The sequence below is a fragment of the Cetorhinus maximus genome, chromosome 14, assembly GCF_964194155.1.
Source record: "Cetorhinus maximus chromosome 14, sCetMax3.hap1.1, whole genome shotgun sequence".
In the NCBI taxonomy this organism is placed as follows: domain Eukaryota; kingdom Metazoa; phylum Chordata; class Chondrichthyes; order Lamniformes; family Cetorhinidae; genus Cetorhinus; species Cetorhinus maximus.
In genome coordinates, this window is record NC_135892.1 from 110,568,302 (window position 1) to 110,590,703 (window position 22,402).

Here is a 22,402-nt window from a genome sequence, read left to right on the forward strand (position 1 = left end):
GTCAGAGTGAGGGGGTGTCAGAGTGAGGGAGTGTCAGAGTGAGGGAGTGTCAGAGTGAGGGAGTGTCAGTGTGAGGGGGTGTCAGAGTGAGGGAGTGTCAGAGTGAGGGAGTGTCAGAGTGAGGCGGTGTCAGAGTGATGGGGTGTCAGAGTGAGGGAGTGTCAGAGTGAGGGAGTGTCAGAGTGAGGGAGTGTGAGAGTGAGGGAGTGTGAGAGTGAGGGAGTGTCAGTGTGAGGGAGTGTCAGTGTGAGGGAGTGTAAGAGTGAGAGAATAAGAAAGTGAGGGAGTGTCAGTGTGAGGGAATAAGAAAGTGAGGGAGTGTCAGAGTGAGGGGGTGACAGAGTGAGGGAGTGACAGAGTGAGGGAGTGTGAGAGTGAGGGAGTGTCAGAGTGAGGGAGTGTCAGAGTGAGGGGGTGACAGAGTGAGGGAGTGTCAGAGTGAGGGGGTGACAGAGTGAGGGAGTGACAGAGTGAGGGAGTGTGAGAGTGAGGGAGTGTCAGAGTGAGGGAGTGTCAGAGTGAGGGAGTGTCAGAGTGAGGGGAGTGTCAGTGTGAGGGGGTGTCAGAGTGAGGGGGTGACAGAGTGAGGGAGTGACAGAGTGAGGGAGTGTGAGAGTGAGGGAGTGTCAGAGTGAGGGAGTGTCAGAGTGTGGGAGTGTCAGTGTGAGGGAGTATCAGTGTGAGGGAGTGTCAGAGTGAGGGAGTGTCAGAGTGAGGGAGTGTCAGAGTGAGGGAATGAGAAAGTGAGAAGTTTGTTACAAACATGAAAACATTGAGCTGGACAAAGAGGAAAAGGAAGCAAAATGTAAATAGGATGATGCCCGTCGTGGCGTCCGTGCTTCTTGCAAATGAACGTGAGATAAATCAGAACCAAACAGTGAAACAAAACATTGACAGATTCGAAATCTGCGAAGTTGCCAGACACAATAATATAAAATCTTACAAATTATAAACTGATACACATTAGAGACTTCACGTTTCCTATTTCTTGGGGACTTTACCCTCCATCGAAGATTTTGATTCTGGTGGGCTCTGCTTGCTTGCTGGGATGCTCTTTATTAACACTTGTCCCAATCTTTTCCCTCTCCTTTTCAAAACTTCCTGCTGATGTTCTTCCAGCCCCATCGCTCTCACACTGGGAAGATTCATACCATTTAATCTGGAAAAGACAGATGGCATTATGTTCTCTCTCTCTCGTCCGAGCACAGATCTTTAAGGCTTTTAACCCCTCTTAAGGCCCCTCCCTTTCCTTGCAGCCTCTGAGGGTAAGAGGGAAGGGAGGGAACGCGAGGCTGGGTGGCCCTGTCCCGCGGAGTCGGAACGCGCGGCATTGCCGTTCGAAAGCCCTTCGTCCTCGGGCAGGGTCCGGGAAATCCTGCCGTGCGGGAGGGAGGGAGCGTAGGATTCCACCTGTGATCAGACTGGGATGGGTAAGACTCCCAGGGGGCGTCATAGGGGCGGAGGCGGAGAGGATGTTTCACCTCGAAGCCGGGCTTAAAAATAACGGGTCTCCCACTTGATCCGGGGGGGGCCCAGGGGGGGGATTGCCTTCTCTCAAGAGGCTCGTTGGCGTTTCGAGCTCTCCTTCCTAGCGAGCCCCGGGTCAGCCAACATACTCAAGGCTGAGTTCGACGGGTCTTTGACTGACCGGGGAGCCAAGGGTTATGGGGGCGGGGTGCAGGAAAGTGGAGCTCAGGCCACGTTCGAGTCAGCCACGATCTTACTGACAGGCGCAGCAGGCTCGAGGGGCCGAGTGGCCTCCTCCCGCTCCTAATGTTTATGCTCTTATTTCGTACGACCTTATAAATTCTCCGATCGCACAGCACGGAAAGGGGTTAATGGCGTTTGCTCTGCCTGTGTTGGCCCGTTGGAAAGGGCTATCTGATTAACCTTGTTTTCACAGCTCCTTCTCTGCAAACCTTCCCCCCCTCACAGCATTAATCCAATTCCCTTTCAACACTATTATTGACTCTACTTCCACCAGCTTGTCAGGCATTGCAGATCCCAATTCACGCTCCATAAATTCTTCTATCACCTCCCCACCCCACCCCCCAGTTATTTGACCCATCCCCTTAATCACAGTTACTGATCCTTCTACCCATAGAAACAATTCCTCCTTATTTTACTCCATCGAAAGCCGCTCATGATTTTTGAACCCCTTTTGCTAATTGCCCCCTAAAGCTCTTTTCTGCTCTCAGGAAAACAGCCCGGCTTCCCCGGTCTCTCCACACGAACGGCCTCGTGATTCCCGGATCTCGAGCCAGTCCCATTCCGGTAAAATCTCCTCTGCCCGCCCACCCCCGCCCCCTCCAAGGCCCTGACACCCTTCCTAAGGTGCGGTGCCCTCCACTGGACACCACACTCCAGCTGGGGGCCTAACCAACCTCAAGGCTGAGGATAACTTTTTCCCTTTGGAGCCCTGCGCCTATGTTTAGAAAGCTCCCTCTAAACTGCTTTCTTTTCCGTGTTCGGAGAATCACTGTCAAGGTTGTTGGCTGTTTTACTGACTGGCTCGATGGGTCACTTCAGACCTGGAAAAACTCAGCAGGTCTGGCAGCATCGGCGGAGAAGAAAAGAGTTGACGTTTCGAGTCCTCGAGGACTCGAAACGTCAACTCTTTTCTTCTCCGCCGATGCTGCCAGACCTGCTGAGTTTTTCCAGGTAATTCTTGTTTTTGTTTTGGATTTCCAGCATCCGCAGTTTTTTGTTTTTACTTCAGACCTGGGCCTGAAGTCACATGTAGGCCAGACCAGGAAAGGGTGGCTGATTTCCTTCCCCAAAGGGAACGAGCGATACCAAGTGGGATTTTTAACAACAATCGACCACTGAGACGAGGTTCCAACTCCAGATTTGTCCTTTTTTTAAAAATTGAATTTAATTTCCACCAACTGCAGTGGGATTTGACCCTGTGACCCCCCCAGGGGGCGTTAGATTACTAGTCTGGTGACGCTACCGCTGTGCTAACCGTCTCCCAATAGATTGTCAATCTCGTAACATAATCACGATGTAACCATACCCCTAATCTTACAGACATCAGAGATTTGTGTACATACAACACCCCTGGGCCTGAGCTGCTCTTATCAAATTGTAAAGTGTGCAGTTCTGGTCACCACATTACAGGAAGGACGTAATAGCTCTGGAGAGGGTGCAGAGGAGGTTTACAAGAACGTTGCCAGGGTTAGAAAAGTGTAGCTACGAGGAGAGATCGGATAGGTTGGGGTTATTTTCCTTCGAACAAAGGTGGCTGAGAGGTGACTTGATTGAGGTGTACAAAATTATGAGGGGAATAGATAGAATGGACAGGATAAAATTGTTTCCCTTGATGGAGAATTCTAGAACCAGGGGATATAGATTCAAGATAAGTGGCAGAAGGTGTAGGGGGGACATGAGGTAGAACTTTTTTATGCAGAGAGTAGTGGGTGTCTGGAATTCGCTGCCCAAGTTGGTGGTAGAGGCAGAAACTCTAAACTCTTTTAAAAAGTACCTGGATCTGCACCTTGTGTGCTGTAAGCTGCAGGGCTATGGGCCGGGTGCAGGAAGGTGGAATTAGAAAGGGCACCTGGGTGTCCTCGGGCTGGCATGGACAAGATGGGCCGAATGGCCCCCTTCTGTGCTGTAACTTTTCTATGGTTTCTATGGTTTCTAATACAAACATTTGCGGGATGACTCTTACCTGAGCTAATCTTTGCTTCCAACTGCTGGACACCACGAGCTTCCCAGAGCTTGGCCAGTTTGCGGCGGACATGATGTATATCTCCCTGCTCGCCTTCTGCTTGGATCTCAGGAGGGCCAAGGCCACCTTTGTGGCCGTGCCCGGTGGGTTGGGGTTGTAGGAGCTGATGCACCAGGTGGCGTACATGGAGAGCTTGGGGGCAGTGTGCTGGGCGTGGTTGGGCTTGGTGTAGTTGAGGAAGCACCAGCTGACGCTGGTGGAGGTGCGGAGGCTGGGGAACTGGAGGAACTGCTGGAGGTCAGCCACGTCCGAGAGGAGAATGGTGCCGCCCACCACTGTGCCACCCTGGCTGGCGGGCACCTGGACCAGCATGCTGATGGGGAACTTCTGGATCTGCTGCTGCGTCTGAGAGTCGGCGGCTGCCTCGCTGGGCGAGGGAGGGGCTCTCTGGGGGCTGTCGGCGTCAGCGCTCTCCGAGGACTCCATGTCGCTGCACTGGCTCAGGAAGGGGCGCTCCTCGGACGGAAAGGACTCCAGCGTCTGGATGCTGTGCCACTGGGAAGAGGAGGACGAGGAGGAGGAGGAGGACAAGGGGGAGGAGCGCCCCTCCCTCAGCTCCGTGGTGCAGAACTGCCGCACCAGTTGCGGTTTCGCCGGCTTGGGGGTGCTCGGCGCCACGGCGGCGGTCGGGACGTTGGATTCCTGGAGGCTCAGCTTCTCCAGCATCTGCCCGCAAATCTTCTCCTCCTTGATCCGCTTCTGCTGCTTGGTCTCCACGAAGAGCTCCAGGCTGCTGGCCGGCGAGAGCACCCGCTTGCTCCCGCCCATGGACGAGGAGCTGTCCGCCGTGGCCAGGTTCGCGCCGAGCGGCGCCGACCCCTCGGTCTTGTCCGTCATGGAGGGGGGCAGCTTCCACTGCGGGTACTGCAGCAGGCCCCTCCGCTGGGCCGCCAGCATGTGGGCCAGCTCCTGGCCCATCCCCTGGACGGCCGTGGTGCTGACCAGGGTGCCCTTGGGCAGGTGGTCCTCCACCTTGCAGATGACGATGGCGCTGCCGCCGGCCGGCTGGCGGGAGCCCAGGGCGTGGGAGACGCTGGTGTACATGACGCTGCCGTAGGTGGGCACGTTGGCCTGGATCCGGACGGGCACCAGGGGCGAGGGCGAGGGCTGCATGGCCACGGAGCCCGGGGCGACGATGACCTCGGGCGCCCGTGGCGCCCCGGGCGGGTACTTGGCTCGGCGGCTCGGGGAGTGCTGGGGGGAGGCGCGGGGCGAGGGCTCCTTCTCCCTCGAGCCCGCCCGGCTCTGCAGGCGTCTCTCGGCCAGGGGGCACGGCTGGTGGGCCGGGAAGGCTTCGCCCGGGTTGGCCGGGTGCAGCGGGACGCCCGGCGGGTAGGTCTGGGGCACCGCCGCCCGCTGCGGCGGGTAGAGGTCGGAGGCCGGCGGTTCGGCGGGGAGCAGGTGCCCGGGGCCTGGGGCGGGCATCTCGCTCGGGGGCTGGGTCAGGAAGTAGGGCATCGGCGGCTGGTGCTGGTGGAAGAGTTGCCACGGCGGGTGGAGGTCAGGCTGGTGCACGGCGTCGCTTGGCAACTGGCAGGTCGGAGAGCCGCAGGCCACCTTGTCCAGGGGCGCTGGGGGCAGCGGGTGGTGGTGAGGGCCCCGGGCGTTGACCGGGCACACTGGGCCCAGCTGCATGGGTTCGGCCGGTTCCTGGGCGTGGTCCAGCTGGGAGGTCTCGGAGTACTGGCTGAGCGAGGCCTGGCGCACCAGGAAGCACTTCCTCCTCTCCCTGGCGGCGGGCGAGGGGGCTTGCAGGGGGCCGGCCGGGCAGGGCCCCCCGGACAGGCTCCCGTAGTCGAAGGACTTGCTGCGAATCTCGGCCATCTCCAGGTAGGGCTGACAGGGGGCTTGCTCCGAGGCCGAGCGCCTCATCTCCTTCTGCTGCTGGCCGAGCAGGCCCAGGGTGCTGGCCCCATAGGGCACCGTCAGGTACTCCGCCGCCTTGCCCAAGTCCTCCAGCTTGGCAGCGGCCGCCGTCTTCGGGTTGTCCTCCCTCTCCAGGGAGAGGGAGAAGGTCGAGCTGTGGGACCAGTTGCTCTCTTGGCTGGGGCTCCGGGACAGGGTGCTGGACTCCAGGCTGGACTCCCCGGACGAGTACTCCAGGTCGGCCAGCCGCAGCCTCTTCTTCTTGGGCGGGAGCTTCTCCGCCGGGAGCTGGGACAGCGTCTCGCTCCGCTGGGGCCACTGGAACTCCTCGGCCATTTTCTCTGGCTCCTTGGCGGGCGCCTCCTGCTCCTTCTCGGGCTTGTCCGGCTCCTCCGTCACCCGGATCTCGGGCACCTGGATGTTGTGCTGGCGCACCAGCTTGGGCTGCGGCGTGGGGGGCGGAGGAGGAGGGGGAGGAGGAGGAGGAGGGGGAGGAGGAGGCAGGGAGCCGGCCTGCTGGTCGCCCGCCTCCGGCTGCCCGCTGGCCTGGCCCGGCGAGGTCTCGGCCGCCGCGGGAGCGTCGCTCAGCGTGGGGATGAGCTCCATGGACTCCGATCGCTCGAAGGAGCTGGGCCGGCTGAGGGAGTTGGTGTGCTGGATGACGGAGATCTCGTTGCCGGTCACCCTGCGGCCACCGTCGGCCGCCTGCTTGCCCTGAGGTGAACCGGGCCAGGCTTCGGCGGGGCTGAAGGCCTCCTCCAGGCCGTGGGCCTCTCGGTCTTCCGCTTTGCTGTGGAACTCCACCACGCTGCCCCCCGAGTCCCGGAAGGGGCCATGGAAACTGGACGCGGTCATGGTCGAGACTGAAACTGTCCTGGAGACGGGCTCCTGATCGAGAGAGGCGCACTCGCCCTTGGAGTCACCCATGGAGGCCAGTGACGTGCTAGAGCCACTGTAAGGGCTGCCGTAAATACTGGGAAGGTCCTCCTCGTCTCCCACACTCTTCTCTTTCCTCCGCTTCCTGAAGGGTAAGTTCTCCAGTCCTTGGCCAGTCTTGTAGTGCGTGATCTGCGAGTGTGGCCCATACTCTGGGCAGCCCTCGCCGGCAGGTTTAGGGGCCGTTGCCTTTATCCTGGGCCCGTGCAGCTGTGAGCAGTAGAACTTCCGGTGGGCCTCAAAGTTGTCCCATATTTGGTACTTGATTCCACAGATTTCGCACTCGTACACCGAGCCCTTGCCTTGCTGGGCCTTCCTCACCAGGGGCGAGAGGTCCCCTTCGCCGGCCTCCCCCTCCTCCAACTTGGTGGTCACCATGTGGGTGCTCTTAAGGAAGCCGTGGCCCTGCTCTGGGTCGTCGGAGGTACCGCCTGGCAGCGGATGTCCCTCCAGCCCTGAGAATAACTCGATGGCCGTCTGCCTTTTCAACATGCGTTGGTGCGGTAACACGACCGAGCCAGAATGAAACACGTCATCGGAGCCGGTCATCCTCTCGTCAAAGGAGTGGCTTCCTCTCAGCACCTGGGGGACGGTGAGTCCGCTTCCCGACGATATCGGCATCGAGTTGCTTCTGATCAGTGGCGTACCGTCGGCCATATCCGAAGGGACTCCTAAAAGATCCTTCTCCGCAGCTATTAAGGACTCGCCGACGTTGGCGTGGAGGGAGCCCCCACAATATGTTTTGGCGTCGCTCCCAGGATGCCCCATCAACATCTGATGCTTCTGCAACTCGCTGCTGTCTCCCCGATACAACGAGAACTTCCGGGGCTTGACAGTGTTCAGCTGGCTTGGGTCAACGAGGACTTCGTTGTGCGTGATCAGCTGGATGATATGTTCCTGGATCAGCTTCTCGATGTCCGGCTTGGTGCTGGAGATGCTCACCGAGCTGCCCTTCTCCTTGAAGCCCATCAGCGGAGGTTCCTGGGTCGCCATGCTCGCTGCCAGGGGTCGGGGAGCCAGCCTGGCGAATTTGCCGAAGATGATCTCGGCGTACGACTTGGCGTTGGTGTTGGGGGGGCTGATCTGCTGCTCGGCGCTCTCCGAGCGGGAGAAGTAGCCCGAGTCCGTGCTCCCCTTGCTGTGGGGGCTTAAGAGGTTGAGGGACTGATCGCTGTCCTGCCCCTTCTTCTCGCTCAGCCTCAGCGCAAGTCTTTGTTTGATGGTGTGCGGACCACCGTATTTCCAAACGATGCCGGGGCTTTGGCAAGGTTCCGTTTTGATGAACTGTGGACTCTCGGTCGGCGCCTTGATCCCGCCCTTCGGGACGATCAGGATGGGCACTTTCATCGGCCCCGCCGATGGCTCCTCGCCGAACACGTCGGAGTCCGAGCTGTACCTCTGGCTGCTCTTGCTCAGCGTGCTCCTCTCGGCCTTGGGCGAGCGGCGGGCGATGGTCTTCCCGTCCTCGCCAGCGTCGGGCTCGGGCGCCGCCCGCGGAGGCAGCCTCCTGCGGGCGCCGATCTCCTCGTCGGTGTCGGTGCTCTCGTCGCCCTCGGAGGGGAGCTCGGCCTCCTCCCCCAGGGCCGCCGGCTCGGTGTCCGACCGGCAGGCGGCGGCCTCCGCCTCGGCCACTGAGACCAGGCCGGCTTTGATGGCGTGGGCGTGGGACTTGCGGTGCTTGTACAGGTTGCTCTTGGTCTTGAAGGAGAAGCCGCAGGGGGCACAGGGGTAGGGCCTCTCCCCCGTGTGCGAGCGGATGTGCTTCTTCAGCACGCTGGGCTTGGCGCACGCCCGCCCGCAGTACTGGCAGATGTGCTTGCCGGGCTTCTTGGGCCTCTTCTCCCTCCGCAGGGCCTCTTCCCGCGAGCCGAGGAGGGGCTGGGAGTAGTGCCGGTAGCCGGGTGGGGGAGGGCCGGCCCCTTTCTTGCCCAGGCCCGCGTTGGCGTGGTGGTGCTGGTGCTGCTGGTGGTGGTGGTGGTGGTGATGGTGGTGGTGCGAGCGGTGCTGCAGGGGGAGAAAAGCCTCCGGCCGGGCGGACTCCATCTGGCCGGCCAGCGTCTGCCACGCGTGGCCCTCCGGGACGGGCTCCGGGGTGGACGTGGTGGTGTAGCTCGGGTGCCCGGCTTGGTGCTGGAAGTGCGGGAAGGAGTGGGCGTAGTGGTGGTAGGGGCTCCCGAGGAGATGGCGCTGGTGCAGGTGCTGCTGGGGGGCGTCGGCAGGGAGCTGAAGCTTGGGCGGGTAGTAAGGGGGCATGGGCCCCGTGCTGCCAACCTGGCCAGAGTCCGGCGCCGGTCTTTGCCCCACCTGTTCGGAGAAAGTGCCCGGTTGCATAGGGGACAGGTCCCGACTGCCTTGACCTGCAGGGCTGGTGTCCGCAGCTGTGCTCAGCATAGCGCGTTTAGGCTCCATTTCTATCAGGATGGTTGTAAGTGCCAGGTTGCCAAGGCTTTGCAGGGGCACATCAGCTGCATCTAAAGCTGAGCTTGGTGAGGTCCCAATGCTGCCATTTGTTAAGAGTTGTTATCATGGACACAAACTATTGCCGGTTCTGTAGTCGCTGCGAGGGTTATACTCTTACTGAGTGTCAAACTGAAGTGCGGTCAGAGGGCTTGCCGCTCACAGAGCTCCCTTCATCGGGTGCCCCCCTGTTCCTTTTCTCTCCAACCCACAAAGTGCGGGGCAGATCTCCGCAGACAAATTCAAGCTATTTTTCTGGCGGCGCCTGTGGCAGACCTGGTGAAAATCTTCGCTTTCAACCGCTTTGCCTTTTCCATGATAAGACGGGACCTTTTTCAACAGGCACAGGGCAAGGCAAACTCCGCTCCCTCTTTCCTCCGGCCCCGTAACATCGCTAAATCGCGGGGTGCCCAGGAACCAGGAGAGGCCCCGCTCCTGCCTGACGGAGAGAATCCGTGCCCCCTCTCAGTATCCTGCACGGGATCCGCAGCTTCCTTCTGAGTTTTCAGGAGGGTGTTTTTAATGGTTTCCTAAGGAAGGGAGACAAAAAAAGGAAAAACACGTTTCAGTTAACAATTCCCGGTGAATATTTTGACACTTAAAGCTTCAATGTGGGGTCTTGCAGCCTCTATAAGCCCTCGGCTGTGGTTCGCTGCTGCTACACTCACTTCTGACTAAGAAGGTCCCACTTCAGGAGACTTGAGCACAACATATTGAAACCGGAGCAGGATTAGGCCATTCAGTTTCATGAGCCTGCACCATTATTCAATAAGAACATGGCTGATCCGATCTGGGTCTTAACTCCACTCTCTGCCTGTTCGCCACTCTCTGACTGTTCTCCGCTCTCTGCCTGTTCTCCGCTCTCTGCCTGTTCTCCACTTTCTGCCTGTTCTCCACTCTCTGCCTGTTCTCCACTTTCTGCCTGTTCTCCACTCTCTGCACATTCTCCGCTCTCTGCCTGTTCTCCGCTCTCTGCCTGTTCTCCACTCTCTGCCTGTTCTCCACTTTTTGCACGTTCTCCACTCTCTGCACGTTCTCCGCTCTCTGCCTGTTCTCCACTCTCTGCCTGTTCTCCGCTCTCTGCCTGTTCTCCGCTCTCTGCTTGTTCTCTGCTCTCTGCCTGTTCTCCGCTCTCTGCCTGTTCCCCGCTCTCTGCCTGTTCTCCGCTCTCTGCCTGTTCCCTGCTCTCTGCCTGTTCTCCGCTCTCTGCCTGTTCTCCGCTCTCTGCCTGTTTGCCGCCCTCTGCCTGTTCCCCGCTCTCTGCCTGTTCCCCGCTCTCTGCCTGTTCTCCGCTCTCTGCCTGTTCCCCGCTCTTTGCCTGTTCGCCGCTCTCTGCCTGTTCTCCGCTCTCTGTCTGTTCTCCGCTCTCTGCCTGTTCTCAGCTCTCTGCCTGTTCTCCGCTCTCTGCCTCCTCTATAGTACAGGAATATGTCTAGCTCAATGCCACAAACTTCTGGGGAAGTGAATTCCAAAGCCCTCTGAAAGAAGAAGTTCTTCCTCCTCTCCATCTTAAACAGGTGACCACTTATTCTGAAACTATGCCCCCTTGTTCTAGATTTCCCCGTGAGGGGGAACTCTGGGCTGACGCTTCAGTTCAATAGTCTGAGGGATACATTTTTTTTTAAAACTTAAAATATATATAATTTGTTGAGTTTGCTGGATGTCTGAAATGCAGAAATGCTAATCGACATGGGCGTCCCGTTATAGTAAAGACATTAAAGCTAAAGAGAGTGTACAGTGTGGATTAATCAGGATGACACTGGGGAGGGGTACGTATGGACAGAGGGAGACAGTTGAGTTACTGGACAAATTTCCTGTGAAACAGAGGAGGCTAAGATGTGATTTATCAGAGAGTTTTAAAATTATGAAGTGTTTTGATAGACTGAATAAGGAAATACTATTTTGCTGAAAAGAGAGACATGTTGCTGAAGCTTTGCACTCATCAGGACAAATGCAAGAATGCCAGATTTCAAATAATCACAACAATTTATACTACAGGGGGAAAGGGTTCTGATTGGTTGGCAAGTCGATTTTGATTGAAGTTTTTGAATTACCCAGGAGATTGGGGTGCCTATAATTCCCTGATGCTTTCTCCATGGCCAATTAGTGTCTCTGCCAGCCAATCAGCATCCTTTTCTCCTGTAGTAGAAATTGTTGTGATTGTTTGAAATTTGGTATCCTTTCACTTGTCCTGATGAGTGCAGGATGAAAGGATTCAGCAACGTGCCTCTCTTTTCAACAATGTTCAAGTTCTGTATTACCAGGCGACCATTTGAAAGATTATTTACGCTGCTTTAGGAGTCAGTAATGAGGGGCCATTAATTTAAATTTGTTACTGAGAATGTGAGCAGGCTGGTTTGGAGAAAGTTCTCCATACAGAGGACCGATGGAACATTGGTCTCTTTGCCCTGGGGGATGGTTGAGGGAGAGACAACTGTACCTAACAGGGGAAAATTATTTCAATATTTGAAACAACGGAAGATGGGGATCCATGGGGAGGGCGTGGGGAATGAGATTAGTTTTGGATTAGTCCAGCAACCAGCTGGTATTTGATACAGAATTGTCTTCTGCAGAGTTGAAGATTTCTGTGGCTCCACCATTAGTAAAAGTCTCCTAACTTTAGGAAATATTTTTAATTGAGAGTGTATGTATGCACGTGGTGTGTGAATATGTGAATGTGCACACACGTATGTGTGTGTGTGTGTGTGTGTATGTGTGTATTTGTCTGTGTGTGTCTATATATGTGTGTGTGTATGTACTCTCTACCCGTGACTGTGTTTGCGAGTGTGTATGTGTGTGTGTGTATGTGTGTGTGTGTATGTGTGCGTGTATGTGTGCGTGTGTGTGTGTGTATGTGTGCGTCTGTGTGTGTGTGCTTGTATATGTGTGTGTGTGTGTGTGTGTGTGTGCACGTATGTGTGTGTGTGTGCGTGTGCGCCTGTGCGTGTGTACTCTCTACTTGTGAGATATAGTGTGTGGGTGTATGTGATCTTATTTAAAAACAAGCAGATTGAGGGTACTGTGGGTTTTATAGTAGGATATGTCCAATCATTCGGTTCACTAACTAACTGAGACAAACCATTGGCCCATCTAAGAAAAAAGAATCGGTTCTGACTCTAACTCTCACTCAGATAAAAGGCGATTCATAGATCATCATGTGGCTTTGCACAGAAATGCTCTTGTTGTCGACACATGGTTAAGGGTCTGTGGTGTCATTGTCTTCTCTCATTCTCCTCTAGCCCTCCTCACCCTCACCCCCACCCCCACCCCCTTTACCTTTTCCATTACAAAGCTGGCAAACTCCTGCACCTCTACCAGCCAAATGACAGGATTAGAAACAGTGCCTTCCTACAGCTCGTGGGTTGAAGCAGGGGCCAAATTCATTCTGCCGCTGAGCGCTACATTGCGCTGCACACAGCTCACCCTAAACAAAAAACAGAAGAACTCTAGGCACTGGAGAGTTGAAAGCAAAGCAGCAACTGTGATCAGCACTCAGGGGGTCAGTCAGTGTCCATGGAGCAGGGTATCATCTTGAAATGTGAGGCATGTTCGTGTTGCCACATTCTGTGCAAGATATTGGTGAGTTATGGATTCTATGTTGGTCCTGGGCAAGTTAAATGTCAGGGGTTTGAAACAACAAAAACTGACACTTTAAGACTTGGCTATTCCACACACCCTGTCCAGCCTCCCACGTACTGCTTTCTGTAAACTTGAAGCCATCTAAACCTCTGCTGGCCCTGTGCTAACTCTGGCCAGGTCCTGATGACCTATCACTCATGGACTCTTTCACCTACATTGGCTTCCAGTTAAGCGACATCTTGATATTAAAATTCCCTCCCTCAGTTTCAATTCCCCCCCACAACCTCTCCCCATCCTTACCTCTGTAATCCCCTAGAGCACCATGACCCTCTGAGACACCTGAACTCCTTTAATTCTGGCCCCTTGAGCATTCCCATGATTTTAATCATGGGCAAGTTTCGTATCAACTGCAAACTTTACAATGTTGCTTCCTACACCTGAGTGTAGGTCGCTTAGAAAATCAAAATAGTAATGGGTGCTAAACTAACCCTTGGTGAACACCAATCTAAAAGACCTCCCTGTCCAATCAACACTCATCCACCGCCATCTTTTGGTGACATTTTGCTGATGTAACTAAGCCTTGTTAGCAATTAATGGACTCCTTTATTCATTCACAGGGTGTGGGTGTCACTGGCAAGGCTACCATTTGTTGCCCATCCCTAATTGCCCCTTGAACTGATTGGCTCGCTAGGGCCATTTCAGGGGGCAGTTAAGAGTCAACCACATTGCTGTGGGCCTGGAGTCACATGTAGGCCGGACCAGGTAAAGATGGTCAATTTCCTTCCCCAAAGGGCATTAGTGAACCAGATGGGATTTAACGACAATCGGTGATAGTTGTCATGGTCACCATCACTGAGAATGTATTGGAAAGGAGAAAATGGATGGATTACGTCTCACCCCTAAGACCCAGGTTCATCAGGGTGTCCAACTCTTATGTAAAAAATAAGGGGCCCCCCTCGGCTGTGGGACCGACCGGGAAGGGGTTTGGGGGGGAAATGCTGGTGATCAAGTGAGTGGGGGTGGAGTTGCCGGTTACCATAAGGGCAGGGAGCGGAAGGGGGAAGGGGTGCTGGCGAGGATGAGAGTGGTTGCGGAGTTTGGTGGGGGGGGGCGGGTTTCGGGTGACTGTCAGAGGGGAAGAAGGGGGCGTATGGTTTGAGGCGACCAAAATTTACAAGATATCTTGTCGAGTCACAATGTTATCATCTCTCTGCTGGCCGACTCACTCACTTGCAGTTTTGCTCAATTGACTCAACTGAGACTCCCAGGCTCAGTCTCCCCCCCACCACCCCCACCCGCAAAATATTGCGGATGCTGGAAACCTGAAATAAAAATAGAAAATACTGGAAAAAGCTCTGTGAATGAACAACAGGGAACAAGTAACAGATGACCCTTTTGAGGGTGGGGTGGGGGGGAGAGTGTGGTAGTTAGGGAAAAAATGGATAGAAAAAGGGATTAAAAAGGGGATAAAACAATGAATAAATGATTGAAAGTAAGGACAAGGGGGACCCTGTCATGGTTCTGCGAGGGAGGGGATGGGGGTGAGGTCTTTTTCCCTTTTTCTATCCTTTATCCCCAACCGCCACCCCCTCCCCTACCTCACCCCCACAGGGTCAGATTGTCCCATGTTGTTCTTTCACAGAACGCTGACCCTTGTTCTGTGCCTCACACATTCTGCTTTCACGCCTTTATGCCACTATCAGCGCCTTTTTGATAACCCTGACCACCGCCATTAACACTCCCTTTGCCTTTTTGTCCATGACGTCTCTGCTTTGCCAATCTCTCCTTTGCCCCCACCTATCGCTGACCCATCGCTTCACCTGCTCCACCCGCCCCACTTAAACAGGATAAAATTCATCACATTTCTACTTCTCTTTAGGCTCTGAAGAAGAGTCATACGGACTCGAAACGTTAACCCTGTTTCTCTCTCCACGGACGCTGTCAGACCTGCTGAGCTTTTCCAGCATTTTTCTGTTTTTATTTCAGTCTCCCTCAGGCTGCTCTAGAGAGGCCAGGGGGAAAAAAGGTGTCACCTTGACATGGGACAAACAGTCAAAGTAAGGGACAATCCCTTTAAATAGGGGACAAGTCGGTCACCTCAACGCTTAGCACAAGTCTTGCCTGCGTTTGTTTTGCTCTATGAGTGGTAAATATAGAGAGTTTGGGAGTCAGGACATAAGAAATAGGAGCTGAAGTAGACCACATGGCCCATCGAGCCTGCTCTGCCATCCAATTCAATCAGAATAATACAATTGTTGTAATTAATTAATATTATAATTAATCAATATAATTCCTAATGGCCACGCAGCGACAACACAGAAGTCATTAGCGTCTGATTGGCGCTGAACCGCACACCTCACTCACAGGAGGTGACAGGATAGTTCTCGCATAATAGGGTGGATTTCCACTTTGTGTGGTATAAAGCACTGTACTGAGATTGGGGCCGAGATTGGAACTCTGGTGGGGGTTTTGTCCTGCATCTAAGCACGTAGCCCTCGAATAGAAATCCTCAAATCCTTAACATCTCTCATCTTGACAAGTTAATAAACCCACAAACAAATAGCACATTTTGGCAACCCATTACCTATTTTTTTTGTCGAGTTCCACTTCAGTATCCTAATCCCAACTCTCCCTTAACGTGGCATCCAAGTTAATCTGGCAAGGATGAAATACAAAAGCCAGTAAGAACATGCTTTCCAATTGTAACCAATTTTATGAGACTTAACACAATCAGTTAGACAGACAGGCACCTTTGCTCATGTTGGACGAGGAATAACTAAAGCACTGATTTCCAGATAAACACTGACCGAGATCTCACACACGGAAATTCTCAAGTAGACTTCCTAGCTTGCTTCGTTGGAAGTACTTCCAGTGAAGACAGGTCATAATGTACAACACACACCCCCAGTTTGTTAGAGAGGTTTGGTGGGGTGGGGCTGGGGGTGGGGGGGAGGTTGATGCTGGGAGGAAATGGTGGAATTCCAGAGCTTTGGACCTAGGCTGCTGAAGGCATGGTCTTCAATGGTGAAGTGATGGACCTAGGAGATGTGCAAAAAGTCAAAACTGGAGGGTGGGGGCAGAGATCTCAGAGCAATGTAAGGCTGGGGGAGGTTACAGAGATGGGGGTTCAATGTTTTTCTCTCCTACAGCTACTGAGCTACCGAATATTACCTAATCTTAAATCATGAAGTGCTTATCTTAGGCTGGCTACCTTCCCTGGTGCTCCATTTCCGTCGACTCATGCTCTGTCCTTATCCTGAGGTCAATAGGAACTCCATTGTAAATGGGTTGGGTATGATAGACCTGAGCACCTTTAGTGTCAGTCCCAAAAAGATAATTCTTTTCTGATAGGTCAACTCCACTTACCAAGCCTTTCCATCCCATTCCCCAATCCCTTCTCTCTCCAGAATCATATCTAGAATTGCTTACAGAAGGATCTCTCTCTCTACAACAATTTGAACAGGAGGTTATGTGGAAATATCCGGGAACACCAGAGTTAGTAACCTTTGTGTTGACCTGGTTTCCCTTCTGCTCCGGACTTTCTTATTTAATGATCTTTGGTATTTGGACCTTTCATCGGCACGAACGCTGGCTTTAAAATCTTGAAAAGTTAAATTCAGGTCACCTCAAAGTCTCCAAAGTACAGATGATGAGCCTGAACTGTGAGCCTGTGTTTTCCCTGTACAAGAGCCGACAGACCTGTTGTACTTCCTGAGCATCTGCGGTTTTTAGTTCAGTGTTTTCAGCTTTTAATATATATATATAACATAGCGAGGGGAAATCACCAAAGATGAAACAGCAGATTTCAGGGAATTCCACAACAAAGGAAGTGTTTAATAGGCGTGCGTTGGAATTTGAGGAACTACGTAACAAAGGGGGTGTTTAAGTGGGGTCAAAGGTAAACACAGAAGCCCTCCAGGCAGAAGCTCGGCGTGCCTGAGCACCTACTGAATCGAAGCAAGTCATCTGAGACGCTGACTGATTCATCTGAAAGTCTCATAACATCCCGGCCTCCAGGTACAGTCCTGTCTTTGGAAAGACAGGGGCACCTGCCAGAAGGCAGCACTGGAATGAAAGACATGGGCGGGGTGGGAGTGGGGAGGGGGGCAGAATTTTCCGCTCGACGGGCGGGTGCGATTGGGTGGGGGGGTGCGGGATCGACTGGGAAAACGGACCCGCCGACCCCGCTCGGCCCTGGACCACGATTTCACGCTGGCCGGCCAATTAACGGGCGAAACACGCGCTGAGATGCTCAGTGCCCCTGGGGTGGGTGGGCGGGCGGGCGCTGATGTCAGCGGGGGGAGGGGGAGGGGCACGGGGAGTGAAAGCTCCCTGAAGGCAGAGAGGCTGCCTCGGAGTGCTGAAGACCTGAAAAACCAAAAATAAAGGTTTCAGGCATTGAAAGAAAGTGTCCGTGAATCCTTATAAAACCGCCGGAAAATCCAGCCACTGAAAACGCTGCGTGCGGAACTTTATTTATGTCGTATTTCGTCACGGAAACCGCTGAAGAGGAATGTTAAGTGCCGCCTGGCCGATTCTCCCTCCCGCCACCAGCAGTAAGGTTGGACGGGCAATGTGAAATTAAAAACAGTTGCAACTTTAATTCCCTTAACTGGCCTCTCAATTGTCGGCGGGCAGGCTTCCAATTTTTACACCCGCCCGCCGACAGAAATATCGCGCCAGGGCGGGATGACATCACTCGCCACCCCCCCCCTCCTGACGTCACCTCGCGCGATTTCACGCCCGATCGGGTCGGGCAAAATAATTCCGCCCACGATGAACTGGACGTGGGAAAACCGGGAACAAGAGTGGGTCCCTTGAGCCCATTCGGTTGGATCATGGCTGATCCGTATCTTAACATCATCCCAACGCCTCGGTTCCCCCAACCCTTAGCAGCCCTCGCATAACAAAAGTCTTTCACTCTCAGTTTTGAAATGTTGAAATGAATTGATGCCCAGTGTCAACAGCCTTTTGGGGGGGAAGAGTCCCCCAGTTAAGATTTTCATCATCCTTTGCGTGAAGAGGTGCTTCCTGATATCCCTGCTGAATCACAGTATCTTTACAGCGCAGAAGGAGGCCATTCGGCCCATCGAGTCTGCACTGCCTCTCTGAAAGAGTATTCCACCTACCCCCACTCCCCTGCCTTATCCCCCCGTAACCTTGCACATTCTCTCTTTTCAAGGAGCAATCCGATTCCCTTTCGAATACCTCGATCGAACCTGCCTCCACCACCCTCTCAGGAAGTTTGTTCCAGACTCCAGCCACCCTCTGGGTAAACACCTAACGCCCCCATCAGAGGAAATAAGTTTCTGTCTGTATGACTGATCAAATCCTTTAATTATTTGAAATACCTCAGTTAGATCACTCCTTAATCTTCTATTCCGGGGAACAGGAGCCAAAGCGACACAGCCTCCTTTCATAACTTAACCCTTTAAACCCTGGAATCCCCAGGATTTCATAAGAGATGTATGCCTTCCAGAGATAGGGATCAGCATCTCGCTGTGTGTAGGGGTCAAAGCACTCCTCAGCATTCCTGCCTATTACAAGCACAAAAGGCTGTGCTTTGCGTGAACAAGGAAATGATAGTCAATGAGATAATGGTGGTACAGCCCACTAACCTGATTCTACCAACCCAGACCAAACCAGCAGAGCAGAACCGCACTCACGTTTTTAAAAAATATATGCTAGTTAGCCGTGACTCAGTTGGTAACACTTTCACCTCTGACTCACAAGGCTACGGGTTCAAAATGCATTCCAGGGCTTCAGCATAAGAATCAAGGCTGGGGCAGCATTGCACTGTTGGAGGTGTCATCTTTCAGAGGCAACGTTGAACCCTGGCTCCACCTGCCTGCTGGGGTGGATGTAAGAGGTCCCACGGCACTGAAGAGCAGGGGAGTTATCACCGGTGCCCCGGTCAATATTTACCCCTCAACCAACATCACAAAAGCAGGTTTTCTGGTCGTTGTCACACTTGCTGTGTGTGGGAGTTGACGGGAGTGCTAATTGGCTGCCGTGTTTCCTACATAACAGTGACCACACTTCAAAGAAAGTACTTAGTTAGCTTTCGAGTGCTTTGAGATATCTGATGGATCTGAAAAGTGCTATATCAATGCAAGTCATTCTTTATTTCTTCGTGGGGTGTGGGCGTCGCTGGTCAGGCCAGCATTTATTGCCCGTCTCTAATTGCCCTTGAGATGGTGGTGGTGAGCTGCCTTCTTGAGCCGCTGCAATCCATGTGGTGTAGGTACACCCACAGTGCTGTTAGGGAGGGGTCTCCAGGATTTTGATCCAGTGACAGTGAAGGAACGTTGATGTAATTCCAAGTCGGGATGTTGTGTGGCTTGGATGTGAACGTTCAGAGGCTGGTGTTCCCAAGCCTCTGCTGTATCTGTCCTTCTATGTGGTTCTAATGTTACTGCTGCTCTCCATGCCTATCCATCAGTAGAAACTGAAATGAATCTGTAATTCAAATGCAGTATTACTATTTCCCTAATTAACTTGGTAGGGATACAGCAGCAAAGCGGTTATAGTAGTAGACTAGCAATTTAGAGACTTCGACTAATGACCCGATGGCATGAATTCAAATTCCTCTATAGGAATGGAAAATTTAACTCAATTTAAAAATTACCCATAAGCTGTTATTGAAGGGATAGTGCAGGTAAGTGGAGTTGAAGTAGGAGGTCAACCCTAATATAATTGAATGTTGCAACAGGCTCGAGGGGCTGAATGGCTTCTCGCCACATCCCTAAAAATAACTCCATTTCAACATGATTAGGCACTGAATGAAGGCGAGTATTTTTCTCCCAAATAACTGTCCGAACTTACAAAGGAAGCACATTCCCAGGAGTTAAAGGAGGAAACTAGTAGAGAAGAGATGCAGCAAAATCCAACGTTTGACTTAAAGCTACACCAAGTTGAGATGAGGTTAATCGGATTGCGGTTAGCAGTGTGCAGTGGCCAGTGCATTTTTTCATTGTTACGTGTGAAACAGCTGAATTCTTCAAAGCACAGATTTGGAGGGAATATGGAAGGAATTAGAAATGGATTCATCTTGCCAGGCTGCATCAAAATATGACAGTGGACTAATTGCAGATTCACGCGATCTGGCTCTTAAAGTTGTCATGTGTGCTGAGGTTAGTTACTGGGGACTTGAACACTGTAAATGATCTATCAAGGCACAGGAGCAGGCGGCCATCGCTTGGCTGACAAGGTAATTGTAGGTGAGGAATTCCATTCAGCACCCCTGCCCTCCCCCACCCACCCCCACCCCCCCATCTTAAATAAACCATTGAGAAAGATCCTGGAGGGCCTGTTTTATAATAATTGTTCACTTAAATAAGTCCAGGATTTTTGCTTCCATTTCACCATGTAGAAGTTTAATTCATACAGCGATTGCTCTTTGTCTGAAGGAATTTTGATGTCAGGGCTGCTATTTAGGGGTGTCAGCCACGGCTCAGATAGTAGCCCCTTTGCTTCTGAGCCACGAGGTTTCAGGTTCAAGTCCCACTCTGGGGCGAGTGCACAAATCAAAGCCGACGTGACAGTGCAGCCTGAGGGAGTGCTACACTGCCGGACGTGCCAGTCTTTTGGATGAGACTTTAAGCCAAGTTCGAATCTGCCCTCTTACGTGGATGTTAAAGATCCCACGTGGCATTATTTTGAGGAAGAGCAGGGGAGTTATCCTTGGCAATAAAAACAAAAAACTGCGGATGCTGGAAATCCAAAACAAAAACAGAAATATCTGGAAAAACTCAGCAGGTCTGGCAGCATCGGCGGAGAAGAACTTTGTTCTTCTCCGCCGATGCTGCCAGACCTGCTGAGTTTTTCCAGGTATTTCTGTTTTTGTTTTGAGTTATCCTTGGCATCCTGGCCAATATTTATCCCTCGATCAGCAATGCAAAATAAAAAACAAGATTATCTGGTAATTATCACATTGCTGTTTGTGGGATCTTGCTGTGTGCAAATTGGCTGTCATGTTTCCTACATTGCAACGGTGACTACATTTCAACATAAAGTACTTCTTTGGATGTAAAGCACTTTGGGATGTTCAACAAATGTATAAGGGTTATATAAGTGCAATCGTTCTTTTGAACCTATCTCCTGTTGTCCCTATGACATAATTTAATGAAGAAATGCCCAGTTTTGTTTTTCTGCTCCCTTAACAGTTTTATTTACCGCTATAACATCATCTCTCAAAAGCCCCTTTCTAAGATAAAGCCCAGCACTTAACCCTAACCCTTGTTATCAATGACCAGCATGGACTCCATTTACCCAAACTCCATATTATTTAATTATAACCTCCTTCAACTTACATTGGCTGTTCAATGCACCTCCATTACAAAAGCAACTATACCTGTAAAGTGCCTTTGGGCATCCTGAAGCTATAGAAGTTGCCATACAAATACAAGTCTTTTTAAAATTACTTTGAATGCTTTGTTTAGCTGAGAACCCAGACATCCATTATTCTATTGAAACAGCTGCACCCAAGGGAAAACATTGCTTGGCTACAGCTCTTTCTCTTAGATCTAGTTTGTCAATTGCATAATGCTTATTTACATAAGATAAAGAGGTGTCAAGTGCTTATAGTTTTTGCTATTGGTACTTTAAATGTCTGGATTATAGACACTTATATAGGACTGTAGTAAAAGCAGATTTTTAAAGAAAGTTAGGAATGAATGAATGTTTTCTTAAAGCTTTCCCACACATGCCATTGTTACTCTGAGATTTGTTGGTTCTGGCTAAATGGGTATGGAAACACCAGAGGTTGGCATAGAGGGTATTAGGTACCCTTGGAGATGGGTAGAGGGACATTGGTTGGCATGGAGGGTATTTGAGGCCATCGGGGGTGGGTAGAGTAGCATAGGTTGGTATGGGAGGCATGGGTAGGGCCTTTTGAACTTACCTTTCAAATGGTTCCCTCATTCAGACTATGATTCATGACACCTTGGAGGGTCTGTGATCCATGAGTCTTTGAAAAGCCCACCCAACTCCACAAAAATTGCAAGGATCTAATAGTTGTCCATCCCTGCAATGCAGCTGGCCAGTTCAGGGCGCAGGGTGTGGGCTCAAAACCCACACCAGCCCGCACTCTTATCCCACGCTGACCGAAATTGGGGGAACTGGCAACGGATCCGTGAATCCTGGAATTAGCTCCCGCCCGGCATTTTAAAATGTCCGTGGAGTCTCCCAACTCACCAAAAATCCAGCCCAATGTCCCCAACTAGTCCCACTCCCCTGCTCTTCCCCCATAAGCCTGCAATATTTTTTCCCTTTCAAGCGTTCAACCAACCCTCTTTCGGAAGTTACCACTGATCAGCTTCCGATGCTCTTTCAGGCAGCGCATTCCAGAGCACAACAAATTGCTGTGCAAGATCCTCGCATCATCTCTGGTTCTTTTTCCAATTTCCTTTAAATCCGTGTCCTTTGGTTGCTGACCCTTTGGCCACATTTTCTCCTTATTTACCCTGTCAAAACCCTTTCTGATTTCGAGCCCCTTGACCAAGTCTCCCGTTGACCTTCTCTGTGCTGAGGGCAGCTCTCCACATGACTGACGTCCTTCATTCCCGGACCCTCGAGTGAATCTTTTCTGCTGCCCCCTCTCTGGCTTTGACATCCTTCCTAGCGTGGGCTGCTCACAGGACTGAACACAATGTGCCAGCTGAGGCCTGACCAGTGATTTATAATGTCACTTGCTATGCCTGGTTAATGGCTCGGGTTAACACTATCATCAGACCAGTCTGGAGTGATGAGCAAGCTCCCAGTGCACAGCACAAAAACGATGCTTTATTGCAAATTTAGGTTTTATCCTGTTAATGACTGATAATTATTTTC

General features: G+C 52.3%; 2 protein-coding genes across 4 annotated transcripts in view; both read right to left on the minus strand.

Moving 5' to 3' along the window:
• hivep2a (HIVEP zinc finger 2a) overlaps positions 1-9,088 on the minus strand; it is a 29,589-nt gene extending 20,501 nt beyond the window's left edge. The window contains exons 1-3 of the mRNA XM_078557479.1: positions 5,081-9,088; positions 3,674-4,990; positions 1,002-1,159 (exon numbers count right to left, since the gene is read on the minus strand). Of these exons, the coding sequence (XP_078413605.1) occupies positions 1,002-1,159; positions 3,674-4,990; positions 5,081-8,944 (5,339 nt within the window). The 5' untranslated portion in view covers positions 8,945-9,088. The remainder of the gene's footprint in view (positions 1-1,001; positions 1,160-3,673; positions 4,991-5,080) is intronic.
• Positions 9,089-9,213: 125 nt separating this feature from the next.
• LOC144690173 (uncharacterized) overlaps positions 9,214-22,402 on the minus strand; it is a 155,330-nt gene continuing 142,141 nt past the window's right edge. For 2 of the 3 annotated variants that reach the window (XR_013578784.1, XR_013578785.1), the window contains exon 3: positions 9,214-9,522. Coding sequence is in view for 1 of the 3 variants with exons in the window: in XM_078557625.1 (XP_078413751.1) it covers positions 15,222-15,226 (5 nt within the window). In the remaining 2 variants the exon portion in view is untranslated. Of the gene's footprint in view, positions 9,523-15,166; positions 15,227-22,402 lie in introns of those variants that run through there. The other variant, XM_078557625.1, reaches the window with a different exon arrangement.